We start from the raw sequence: 13,527 nt of genomic DNA on the forward strand, positions 1-13,527 counted from the left end.
TCAGCAGTCCTTTGGAAATGTGTGTTCATGCATCTTAAGGCGGAAGTCTATTACAAAGCATGTGTACTTGGTACCGCGAGTTCATTTTCATTTTAAATTGCGTACCTGTTCTTCAAAGGCTCCCGAAGTAGAATCAGCTCGGCCCAGAAGAGGAGCAAGCACTGCCCATTTCCCAAGTCACACCTCGCTGAGGCGCACACACTCTGCACTGGGGTTCTGCAGCCAGCCGTGCACATTCCTTTTGCTATCAATACATCCTTTATTATGCGTCATCGCCAGGACTTTTCCAACTGAAAGACTCCATCCAGCACCAGACACCTAGAAATTGTGTACCCACTTCCAAATAATTTCAAGTAACAGATTAAAGCCCCATTGTAATGATGTGTTTGTACGCGGGATGTCTACTAGCTTGATATGCAAAAAAAGGTTATACTTTATGCCGATTGTCAAATGTTCTTAATATCATGCATAACAACAAGCTGGACGTTTGTGACAAAGAATCTACATACCTCACAGAGTTTATTACACAACTTCTTTCAGTGTGTGTCTGACAGTACAGACGTGTTACATAGATTTTTTTCAGGCTTGTTTTATTTTGCATTGTGGGACTTCTAGATTTCCTTTCAGGATGTGGCAAATAAGGCTATGGTGACATTCTTTAGCATAATATGGTTCGATAAGGATTAACATCTTGTCAGGTCGCTGTGATGTGTGTAATTTGCAAGTAAAATCGACAAGACAGTATTATTGCAGCTCATGAAATCCAAAACCTAAATATTTGTACCAAGTGAAGCTTGGAAGGTGTGTGCTCAAATGTTGAAAATGCAGCGTGGATTACAATCCCTGCTTCACTGGTTAGCCAAAGGGTGCGAGCCTGTGCAAATAATTTAAACTCACCCTGACTTAACAGAACAAATTGAAATCCTTATAACTGATTAAGCTCACCCTATATGAAAAAGACACCCCAGCAATAACGAAGATTTGCGGATTTTGGGGGCAAAATTGTGCCTTCCATGCTCCTCTGTTAGTGGTCAATGAGGCCATCGCCTAGATTTGCATTATTGTGGCCTTGGCCCTCCTTCACTTCCATATCACTTGATTTGACAGGAAGATATATAGTATAGCAGCCATTCAATGCACCAGAGTATTTAGGGCGAATCCCTGAGCAGTCTCACAGGCTGTGCATGCCTTCTGCTGATGGCCCTCTCACCCTACTTTTTCGAATCATCCCTTCGGACATGAAAAGTAGCCCAAATCAGCCCAAAATTGGGCAACTCGCACACACTTGTTTTTTCTTAAAATCAAATGGGGAAGGTAGCACCAAATGTTGTTTCCATAGCTAAAGACGACTCTGCACACTCCCCTCTTCTTCCCATCCTTTGGGCTCTTTGAGAGATGGCCTCTCCATCTCAGTCCTCATCAGACCAGGGGTCTCCACAGAAACCCCCCTGTTGCCACACCATTCCTAGAAAGGGAGGAGCGGCTCTCCCCTGAGCCATGGCCCTTCTTTTTACATTTTTTAATTGCTCTTAGCATGCCGGGTGTTTGCCACAGGGCATTAGTACAATAATACCCTGTTCCACTGGCTGTGCGAGGAGTTAACGGCAAGAGACCATCTTTTAACTTAGGCCCCAGGTCGTTACCACCTTTTACAGCCCATGGGAATTATTGCTTAATTATGCGGTTTCCAAAAGCGTGCCTCCCAGCACCATTGCTGGCAGCCAAGTCTAGCCATGAAATTCTCCTCTTGCCCTTGTATGCTCTCAACATACTGTGAGAAACCTGAAGGTGTCTCCCTGACTAGTCCCCGGGGATCTGTCATCCAGGTGACCAGGACACGGCCATCCCTATTGGATCCAGTTCCTGGGGGTGGACCAGTGAAAGAGGATCACCTGGAGGGGGGTCCTCAGGGAGTGGAAGTGGGACACCGACGGGTGAGACACGATCTCTCCCTTTTTATAACACCTTTTCCTCATCCTACCATATAGGATACTCAAACACTCTACCCCTGCCCCCTTTTCAGGCGCAAACACTTTCGCATACCACGAAAGATGACGGACAAACCCCAGAACCCTTTACCTGACATGTCTCAACACGAGGGTCAGGCAAAGTCAGGCAATTGATCAGAATCACACACACCTGACAGTCCTTTCCCTTCCCCACAGGGATGAAAGGTGGAGCACGAGAGCACACGATGAGCAAGGAAGACCGCACAATGAGAGAGCTGACCAAGTGCAGCAGTTCAAGAGGATAAGAAAGGCGGCGAAAACTGAAGGGGTGACAAGGAGAGAGGCAACCTTGCCCTTTGTAACCCAGACCCACAAAACCTCTGTGGAGGGAATCGTAAGACCGCGAACAATAGCTGGCGTATGTTGCAGTAGATGCAAACAGTACCCAGAACCCTCCTCACTGATAACCATGGCAGGGATAACCAAGCCAGGGAGAGACGTTTGCTACAGTGGTACAGTCCTTAACTCCAGACACAAGAAAAGCCAAGCGGTTCATCACAGCCGGTGAGTCGAGGGGAGAACCGATAAGAAACCGAACTATGATGAGTGAAAGTTGCTAATGGCAAAATAAGAGAAGTTCAAAGAACTGTTACCATTAAGGGAACACCAGCTGCAGAGGGTTCCGGCATCACGTGGGTGCTCATTCAAGTGACTCTGGTTGATCCTGCGTTTGTTGAAACTACCAATACCAGAATATCCTAGGAGAGCTGGAAGGAAAAGGTCAAAGTGATCATACAGGGGTCTAGCAGAATCTCTGGTACAGTCGAAAGTCTTTGACCGGCAAACCAGTGAAAACCGAAGTGAAGTAAATCCAGCATCATAAGAAATTAGAAGGAAATGTAAAGTTGGCAAGAGTGAACCCAACGGAGGGATGCCGATGGAAAGGGGCAAAGCCTAAAGTCCAAATGAACAGTGTGTTGACAAAGGGGAACCCGACAGAGGGATGTCCACAGTGAACTGTTTAAAAAGACATTAAGATTTGTGAATGCCATAAGTAGAATTGATTTGAAAAGCCGTAGTGAACCCAATGGAGGGAGGCTAACATTCGAGAGGGGTCTGAGCGCGGAAGAGGGGGATCCAGGGGTGAAAAGGCATCACCCAATGTGCAAACAGAGAGGAACATTTGTTTATTATTTTTGGAACACATTAGGTCCTCGGAGGCAACAGACTTTTTGTAGAAAAGAGACTTAACCACTGAAGGTCCTGATACCTGAGATACCGGAAAAGTAGACTTGTGCTGGGAAAGCTCAAGCATGTGCTGCACTCCCGAGTCCCGCCTTATCCCGTGCTCAAAACGTGGGATAGGAAGACCCCAGCTACCGCATCCTGACATATCATCTGTGAACACTTCTTTCTTTCTTGTGAACACTATCCCACACTCTTTTTGTATTAGTTGTAAGGATTGACAATATGTTTTTCTTAGTATGGACCCTTTTATTTTGACAAGATGCCACTAGGACTGCCTTATTATTATTTGATGGTCGTAGCTTGCTCCCATCTTAGATTTAGGTTTAGATTAGATGTTTTTTCAACCCGCGTATACAGTTTAATAAACACCCTTGAACTGTGATCACATGTGTGTGCCTTTACTGTTGCCACCATGAGTTCCTTACAATACCCATGCTTATCAGTTATTCTTCTAGGGTGTGCATGGGGTCTAATTTCTAACTTTTCTATTTTAGCTTCTAACCTGGCTCTGAAGGGCCGCACAACTCAGTCCAGCAGCTACAGCGTCTTTGACAACTCAGCCAGGGCTGTGGATGGGTCCTTGTCCAGCAACTACATGGCTGGGCACTGCACTCACACCAAGAAAGGTTTTGAGCCCTGGTGGATGGTGGAGCTGAAGAGGCCTGCCATTGTCCACTCTGTTGCCATCACAAACCGGCTTGACTGCTGCCGCGAGAGGATCAACGGCGCAGACATTCGAGTAGGGAACTCCAGTAAGGATGGCGGCCGGGAGAATCCCAGGTATGAAGCACTGTCTCTGCGAGTGTCCTACTAGAGGTACCAGGATGTTTTGTAATCTGATTTTATTCACATTTTAGGGACTCTCAGGCTCCTGTCTCATCTACTAGACTCTCCCACAAATGCATGTCGCCAGCTGATTGCCCATTTTGGAGTGGGTTAAAAATGTATGTGAATATAGTTTTCCCATTTTCTGGTGGCATTGTAGACTCATGGACAGTACGATGGAATGCTGCTCAGTGCAATTGCTAATAATTCTCGGTTTTTCCTCCGTTACCTTAGTGTTGCTTTCTTGACCCTTCCAGTCATTTCGCCCTCAGCCTGTGCTCAGATTTTCATAGCCTAGAAGGAGCGAGCCCTGGCCTGATCATCATGTCTGAGGGCAAGCACGTTATTAAACAAACAACCCAGATGATGGTTGACAGACATTATTGCAAGAACCCATATTGTCCAGGACGCGGCTACACTTCAAGGGGTCAGGAGTGGCACTCCATGCATCTTCTGCAGCCATTGGTGAGAGTGATTGCAATTCTGTCCAAATGCCTGCCAGAGAGCCTTGCCAGGTCTGGCATGGAGAGGTGGAATCTGGCCTGTCATTATGCTTTGAGATACATGTGCCTTGGTCACAGAGCCCCGCTGGGTAAACAAATTACTTTGAGTAACAAACTTGATATTCTGCATCAATGCAGAGTTAGTTTGACTGTGTATTAGTGTTATGCCTGATGCCTGGCACTTGGCTGGGGTGTGCCTGCCAGACAGGGGTGGACTGTGAACTAAAAGACGCACTGGATATAGTTTTGAAAGTGGTCTCATATTACACGTTTTCAGCAAGCCAAACCTTTTCCTATGAGAAAATCTGGAAATAAAATAGGTGACCACACAAAAGAGGCACAGGGTGCAGAGGCCTCCAGGGAAATCTCCAGAATGTTCTATAGGCCAATCCACCCCGCTGCCAAAGGGCTTCGAGACTTTGCTATAATCTCAATGGGGCTCCTGACTTCTATTTGCCCTCCTAGGAGCTCACAGACATCTCAGCTACCCATAGCTGCGTTTCCCACCCTCTTCATTACCGCCCCTCCCTCCATTCTCCCTGAACCTTGCTACACGTCCCTGTCTCTATCAGACCTTCTACTCACCTAACCAGGGGTCTCCAGGACTTGTCTATAACCTCACAAAGCCGTCTCGTCTCTATCGTCTTTATCGCCAGCTGGACTCCCAGAGTTCTCTTCATCTAGAGCCTCTCAGACTGTCCACTCACCTGCCAGGGCTTTCACCATTTTCCCTCACCATGCTGCGGCTCCTCGGCATCGCTCTCATCTCCCTTGCTTCTTCCCGGTGGCGCGCGCAGCCTTCTCAGGTGCGTCCATTCTCTTTCTCACCTGACTGAGGATCCCGGAATTCTTTCTATCCCTAACTTTCTTATGCTTGATGCTTCTCTCTCTTGTTCAATGGTAGAAGTGAAATGAAAGGAAGTCGTAAAACCGTGACCCCGGCTGTGCTTTGGGTTGCTGACCAGGGGCAACGAGCAGCCCATGTGTTCAAGGGCTTTGTTTGAGATGGAGAATCTGCCATGTATTTTATTTTTATTATATTGTTTAAAGAGCATAACTTGAGAGTTATGCTCTTGAGAGTAGCGGGGCGCTGTACATACTGTGGGTAGTAGGCATTTGGGCTGCCATCGTTTAACATTAACACAGTACGGTGAGTTGAGGTCTGTGCATCGGATTTTGCATTTTTTTAAAATTTTGTATTCATTACTTATAATGCGCAACTCACCAATCGGCCTCAGTGGGCAATGGAACAAGACAGAACAAAACAACATACAGAATCCAGAAGAAAGAAATAGTTCAAAACCAGGAAATCCGAAAGCACATCTTAAGTGCTTGCTTAATCATTAGAGTTAGAAAATGCGTCTTTGTAGCTTTTTTGAAGCTGGAGAGATTTGACACCTTCTGTAGAGCACACAGAACCTTGTTCCATATTTCTGGGGCACAGTGATCAAAACTTGTTACGACAAAATTCTTAAGCTTACACCGTGCCTGATGGAGTTTATTGTTTCCATTAGACCTGAGCACCCTAAATAGAGGGGCCTTATGCAGACGATCCATACGATATGTGGGGGCATTTTCTGTTCCACCTTTCTGTTAGCGTCTTATGGGTCACTCTATGGAGTACAGGTAACCAATGAAGCGATGTTATGGACTCTTATACATGCACAGTTTTCTTCAGACCTTTCACTGCTCTGACTGCACCATTTTAAATGACCTGTGAAGACTGCAAGTTGGTTTTAGAGTTACCTATTAACAGGCCATTACAATAGTACATTTTGGTGTTAATGAGTCTGCCTGCAAGATATGCCAGATTCTTTGATGACAAATAATGCTTAACCTGCTTAATCAGTTTAATGGAATAAGCACAGGTGTGCAACATTGTTTTCCATGGTCAGATTAGAGTCAAAGATGACTCCCAATGTTTTTTACTGATGGGACCAATGGAATGTCACAGCTGCAATTTGAAGTTCATGGTACCTACGCCTTAACCTTTTCAGATGCTGGGCTGATCCCACTATCAGCAGCTCGGTCTTGTTGTCATTAAGAGCCAGTGAGTTAGTGGCCATTCATGTTTGTACCAACAAATAGGCATGATTGATGGTAAAGGAATCCGAGTCATAGTTTCCAGTCAACTCGAAGACAAACTGGGTATTGTTCGCATAGTTGGTGTATTTCATCCCAGCTTCCTCCATAAGATCGAATAATGGACGAATATATATGTTAAACAATATGGGAGATAAGCACGACCCCTGTGGTACTCCACATGAAAGGGGGACTAGAGATGCTTTAAAATTTGCAGACGATGCCCTCGCGAGTCTAGGACCGAGGAAAGACCTGATCCATGGATGAATCAGAGCAGATGGAAAGCCTCTTGAGAAGTAGTGAGTGGTCCACAAGATCAAAAGCTGCTGACAAGTCAAGTAGCAGGAGCAGGGCAGTATGTCCCCTGTCTATAATTCCATTAGGATTGCCACTTAAGTCAATCAAAGCAGTTTCTGTTCCATGAAACTTACTGAAACCAGATTGACACTGGCCCAGCAAACAATTGCCTTCAATATGATCCTGAAGTTGCAGGTAGGCCGTCCTATCCAACACTTTTTATAAGAAAGGGACATTTGTGATGGGGCAGTAATTACCAGCAACCTCAGTATCCAGCGTAGTTTCTTTAAGAAAAGGTGTAACCCAGGCCTCTTTCAGACTCATAGGTACACAAGAGGTAGAAAAAGAGGAATTGACTATACGTGTAATTAAAGGGGCAAGACTATTAATCGCTCCCTTTATGACACCGGCGGGACAAGCATCACCTTTGCAAGATGAAGGTTTAAGAACTAAACACAATCTTAAGGATATCCTCCTCAGAGACCTCCTGAAGATTAAATTTAGGAGGACAAATGTAGTCACTATGCAAGTTACCTTCCTCAACAGGCAGCAGAGCATCATGCAGTTCTAACTGATGACTCCTGATGTTCTGTTGAGGAGTCTCATGAATTCGGACTGAATAGTTTCACACCACTTGTCACTCCACTCTTGATGACGTTTCCTGGTATTGCCTCACCAATATCTCAACATCAGATGAGAGGGGCATATCCCTAAGCAACGGAGTCACAGGGCTAGCAAATGCCTCGGGAGTGGCCTTTCTTAAATTTCACAACCGTTGCAATTATTCCTTGGTCAGGTGTTGTTGAAAAAGCCAGCTTTTGGTATGGCCAACAGAAGAGGGTCCTCCTGGACTGTCGTTTTTATGTTGTTCTCTTCATCAAAATAGATTTCAGTTTATAGCCATTTTTCAGCCGCAAGTTCTGGAAATTCTAGATAAAGTGCAAATGAGGCGGCCACTTGAATTCTTTTTGCATTGTCAACCCTGGTTTGACATTTTACATTGTTGTACAACAGTTCCAAACTCTTTCAAATGTGTAATAAAATAGTTCAGGTGTAAACTAGTAAAAATAATGACCTTTGTTTTCCCAAAAGGTAAATTCAGGGGAAGGAACAAATGTGGTGACTTATTAATGTAGCGCCATCATTCCATTACATCTGCCCCTCTAGCTCTGTACGGGATTCAAGAGATGCTCTTGAGGAGGCCCCTCACCATTCCAAAAGGGTCATGCAGTTGGGGTTGTGTGAGCAAGAAATACATGTGCACATTTGTCAGCAAACAGGAAAATAAAAGGGGATAAACTTTAAACCCAAAATGATATTCAGATACAAGCTCTTTGTTTTTTTGTCCATTACATTGTTTTCAAGAAGAACAGAATAGATGCGTAATATGATGAATATGTGCCTCCCCATTAGCACAGCAGGCATCCTAAATGTGCCTTGTCAGCAGAGTGTACACCTTGTTCTAATGTTTATAGCGAGTAAAGGGATTAGCCTCCAGGAGGTGAGCAAGTAACATGAAGAGGGATGCTGGCACATAAAAACAGCTGGCCGGAACTGCAAAGCAAACTGTAGAAAATACTGGAAATATCAATGAAAATATACAAGTATGGAACACAGTGCCCAGCAGTTCCTGCTCACTTCGACCACTGCTCCTGTTCCCTGAAGAACTTACACTGACCTGTAGCCATTCTTTTCTTATGTATTCTAATCACAAAATATGCTTTACATTTTCAAAGTTGGTATCCTCATGGCCAGGCAGCAGTGCTTTCCCTAGCAGACATGCACGGGAGAATTATGGTATGGAATTTCTGTTTCATTGTTTCATTAGCCAGGGGGTTCTATGTTTATTCATCAACAGTGTTTTTTAATGGGTTTTTTGCCCAAAAAGTTTTTCTGAATAAGCTCATCGATAATGTTTGTTTTTATTTTTGGAGGGTGCCCCTGCAAACACCCCCTACCCTAATAATTATTCCTGACCACCCCCACCTCCTATAACTCCTTACGCGCAAACCCTGTATTTTTCTAAGCATTTTTTCGAAGAAATACAATTCGGCAAAAAACCCATTGGGGAAAAAAACACTGTCGATGAATGAACGTCGTGCCAGCCAGGGAGGGATAGGGTGGTTTGCAGCGTTTCTTCTTGATGGCGGGAAAAAAAGGGTCCCCATATGGCTTAGCTGGGGAAACAGTTAGCATAGAGTCCTCTATCACATGACAAACATGTACGAACAAGCTATAGAATTCCCCCAGAGCTGAACTTTCCCTGAGGGTGTGGCCTGTGGGTCTCAGTAGATGCTGCCAGCCAATGGCAGCACCTCTAAGACCCAGCTCAGTCTGTCCTGAACTGAGCAGGGCTAGTACAAGGGGGTATGATTCAATGTAAAGTTACACTCCTGCCCCATTTTAACCATCTCCACCTTGAATTGCCCCTCAGGGTCTTCTCCCGAAGGTCTAGTCTACATCCACTCAACCATGTGGGCATTGCAACCACCAGCAACACAACATGATGCAGCTTCTGCATGCTTCCCTCTTCCTCCTCTCTCCAATCCACTACTCTGCAGAGCTTACATGGGGAGCACCGCCCAAACAACCACCGCCGGCTCAAGGGGCGATCAAGTGGTGCGGTGGCACAGTGGCGCTGCAAATAAAGGGCGCAGCCAGCTCACACAATGTAAAGTGTCAGTCAATGACTTTTTCTATTCGCCGACTCCAAGCTCCAGTCTGGCTTGGCCGCGAAGCGCCCCTGGCGCCTATTTAGGAAACGCGCCGCACCCTAACTGCTCTATCGAGAACAGCAGGGGGCCCACACAGATTCTGTTGTTCTTGATTGATTGAACAGCTGGGGGCTGCAGTTGATTCGCTTACATCATGCACCTTTGGTTCACTGACGGGTGCATAATATCGCACCACCTCTAATCTTGTTAATCGGGAACAGGTTACTGAGGTGTAAAGGGCGCAGCTACAGCAGGCGTTGTGTTTTGGCAGCCCACTTTATTTTGTGAATCTACACCAGTGCTGTTAGAACGTTGGGGGTGCTCGAAAATCGTGCACAGGGTGCTGGTAGACCTGGGGCCGGCGTTGCAAACAATCTGTTGCCTACTACTCTTCCCCGCTGACTCCTTCAAGCTTGTTTATTACTACATTCTCCCACCTCCCGCCACGTATTGTCTTAAATTGGCTTCCTTCCAGCATCATAAGATAGGCACTATATAAAAAATGCACATAACGTAGTGTGCCCAATGAGCAGCTTTAAGCATGTTTATTTCTGCGAGGCAGACAGACTTTTTTTACAAGTCAGACCTCATTATCAATTTGGCGGTCAAACTCAATTACAGTTACCATGGGTGCCAAGATTTGATTTTCACTATGGTGGCAGAAAATCCCACGCCGAAGCGAGGCAGTCACCATCCCCAGTTCAAAACGACCCGTTTTAGAGCACATTTTGTAGCAAGAATTGGGAAAAAAAATCCATAGGATTTACAGGCAGTTCTAAACTGATAACATTTCCGCAACAGTCGCCTAACCTGCTGAGCTGTCTTTGCTCAGCATTCTGTTTTTGCATCACCACTCTCCCCTTAATTCTTCTCAGGCCTGCCAAACTGCTTTGTCCTGACCAACCCCCTCTTTCCTTCTCCACACCGAAATGAAGTCCCAGGTGGTCCACTGATGCGGTGGCTTTCCTACTTGAAGTGAGCAGCACTTCCTAATTTTGGAAAATGCATGAAACACTTCACTGAGCCTCAGCCCAGCAGCAGAGGCGCAGAAGCCCTGTCGCACCAAGCTATTTAAAAGCGAATAGCACCCAATCATTTATTTATTTATTTATTTATTGCTCGCCCCCATACAAATATATGCAGAATACCCAGAGGGGCAACATGACACTCCTGTCCCCGTGGTTCAAAGAGAACCGGATCAAGTGCCCCCAAGTACTCGGCGCCTATGACTGCTACCACTGATATTGATTATTACTGACATGTTTAGGGCTAGGTTTGCTCCCCACTAGCGGAGCACTGCTGGGGATAGGTGCTGTCACTGCCTGCGTTAATGCCTCCAACTATTAGCGCCACCACTATCAGCACTATAACTGCTTGTTTTACCTCCACTGGCGATTTGACTGTGCTTGACTTCCCAAACCTTAAATCAGGCAGAGCAGTAAAGCAGGCAGTATTCCCGAAAAACGCCTGTTCTATCAGGACCACCAGACTCCTAATGACGTCCACTGTGTGTTTTGTGTAATAAACTGCACCAATTGTGCACATTCCTTTGGACAAAATGATTGTCTTCTGATTAACTAGAGCTTTTGAAAGGTGTAAGGCAGATGTTGGGTCTAGTTGGATTGTTCTGTATTGTACTTGTCATTTGTATAGCAACATTAAACCAATATTATAGTTTCAATGCGTTGTTACTGGGAACACCCTCAGAGGATCGAAGTCCAATATTGAAGGTCATAGACTACGATTAGTGTGTGTGCATTTGGCCAAAAAAGGCTTAGCAGGGCTGGGCCGGCTCTGGTAGAGAAGCAACCAATGCGGTAAAGGCATGTGTATGGGTGCAGAGAGGAGTAGGCTGGCGTCCGTGCTGGAGACTCGCTTTGTTTTCAGCATGCTCGAATTTGTTGTAGGTCTGCACTGCATTCTGTTGTCAGAGGTGTTAAGGCGTAGTCTGCTGTAAGTAGGCGGAGAGTTAAATGAACAGCACAACCGAATGTTGTCATAGTCCTTGCTGTATACTGATGTGTTTGGATAGCATGCCTGTGGCCAGTGGAATGGTATATTAAACATACTTTGCTGCCATTGATGAAGTTTGATTGTTAGGGCACTGTTAGGGCTCAGAAATGGGAGGCGCACAAGTAGACAGAGTTTTCTCATGAGTAGCCATCTTTATTTAAATAATAAGGAGGAGAAAAATGCCTCACTTTCCCTAACCTAACGAGTATTTACATATTAAGCTAAGACTAAAGGCAATCACTCTAAAAAGGTTTTTGTCCTTCACACTGATACACAAAATAAACATACAGGTATTAGATGGCTGATCAAACTCTAAAATATAATAATTATTAGCAAACACAATTTTATAACCACGGTTCCTCGTAATCTGGGTTAGTTCCCCCTTCACCAGGATTAAAGCAGGTTTCTTAAATCAAAGTTGCAGTCAAGAAATATATTTTCAATATCCAAAATCTGTTTGAAAATGCAACACAAAGTTACCCTCACTCAAGTTTTCCAATTGATACTTGGATCAAATGCAACAATAGGTTATCTTCCAATGTGACTGTTCAAAGTGTTAACAATTTACTGCTTCAACAAAATCAAAAGAATGTTATCTTTCCACTCTTCATAGTCCAATATTTCTTTCTTCATGTACAGTGACATTTTGTCAGGATGATTTTTTATCACAGTTTAAATCACCACATTCTAGTGGCCTTGCCACTTTCCATCACAAACTTCAACCACAATTGTTACGCTCACCTGGTATCCACAGGGACGCCACCCAGCCGGGTTACTCGCTGGTATGCTTCTCAGCTTTGCCCTGATGTGGTCTGCGGGGAAGGTTCTGCCTTGTGGTAGAATTAGGTGTGCTCTCCGTCCTGCCTTCTTTGCAGGGGCCGTTGTCTTTCATGGGCGAGTGCGGTCCAGTTACTTCACTGACACTGACCAGTTTCATATTGTTCAGGTAGGTCTTTTTGCTGCTCTTTAATTTTGTTGCTATCCTGCATGCCTTTATTTGCTTAAAAAGTCTCTTTTTTCTCCCTTTGGTATGCAGAGCTTCAGCGCGGAGAACTGGCTTGGTTGAGCCCCGCTGGTAAATGATGGCGCATTAAGAGCGCTATGATGCAGTAAGTAAGCGCTATGCTCAGCGCTGCAAAGTCTTGCCTTTGCTAACCTGTGTTTTGCTTCCTTGTAGGTCGCAGTTTTCTTCAGCGCGAGTGGAATGTCTGGCGTGGTGCCAGCCGAGAGGCGACCAGCTAGGTAAGCCTTTTGAGCAGTTCGTAATTTTTAAATGTCTCTTTAATGTTGCCTCTATCTTCCTCTTTCAGGTCGTTCTGTCCGGGAGGCATGCAGATTCGAGGAAGCTGTTCTCAGTAGCTGCGAATGTTTAAAGATGAAGACTGCAGGTAAGATGCTGCTGCTAATGATGTTCCTTTTGTCTCCTTGCAGGTTCTGCTTCTCCGAGGTTCGAGGGAATAGCTGGACACGGTGAGCGTCACGTTGCAAGCTGCAAAGTAACACAAAGCATGTTCTGCAGTCAGGGTGTGGTTTATATAGCCCCGGTAAAGTAGTACCAGGGAAAGTAGTTCCAGGCCTGCCACACCCAAAACACTAGACCACATAGCTTGGTTCTTAGGGAACCAAGCTATGTGGATGCCTCCATGTTGGCTGACAATACAGTACTTCCCAAGCACATTTTTGTTCATGGTGTATGAGCCTGGCACCATAGGCGACAGGACTGGCCCCATGAGGGCTTTTGAAGAGGATCCCAGTCTCTAGAGGCCCGAGTCCTGACTCCACCTGGCCAATGGGTTTACCAAAGGGGGTATTGGGCGAGGGTCGTGACACAATGTAGTACTTCAATGTCTTCATTCTGGTTCACTAACCTGCCAGGACTAACCACTAAAATGTCCC

At 45.4% G+C, this 13,527-nt stretch overlaps 1 protein-coding gene across 2 annotated transcripts in view; it reads left to right on the forward strand.

The window, feature by feature from the left end:
• LOC138582800 (pentraxin fusion protein-like) overlaps nucleotides 1-13,527 on the forward strand; it is a 242,263-nt gene that overhangs the window by 185,529 nt on the left and 43,207 nt on the right. For both annotated transcript variants that reach the window (XM_069654452.1, XM_069654453.1), the window contains one exon: nucleotides 3,692-3,977. In XM_069654452.1, the coding sequence (XP_069510553.1) occupies nucleotides 3,692-3,977 (286 nt within the window). The remainder of the gene's footprint in view (nucleotides 1-3,691; nucleotides 3,978-13,527) is intronic.

This window comes from Ambystoma mexicanum, chromosome 3q (genome assembly GCF_040938575.1).
Source record: "Ambystoma mexicanum isolate Mex_15411 chromosome 3q, UKY_AmexF1_1, whole genome shotgun sequence".
In the NCBI taxonomy this organism is placed as follows: domain Eukaryota; kingdom Metazoa; phylum Chordata; class Amphibia; order Caudata; family Ambystomatidae; genus Ambystoma; species Ambystoma mexicanum.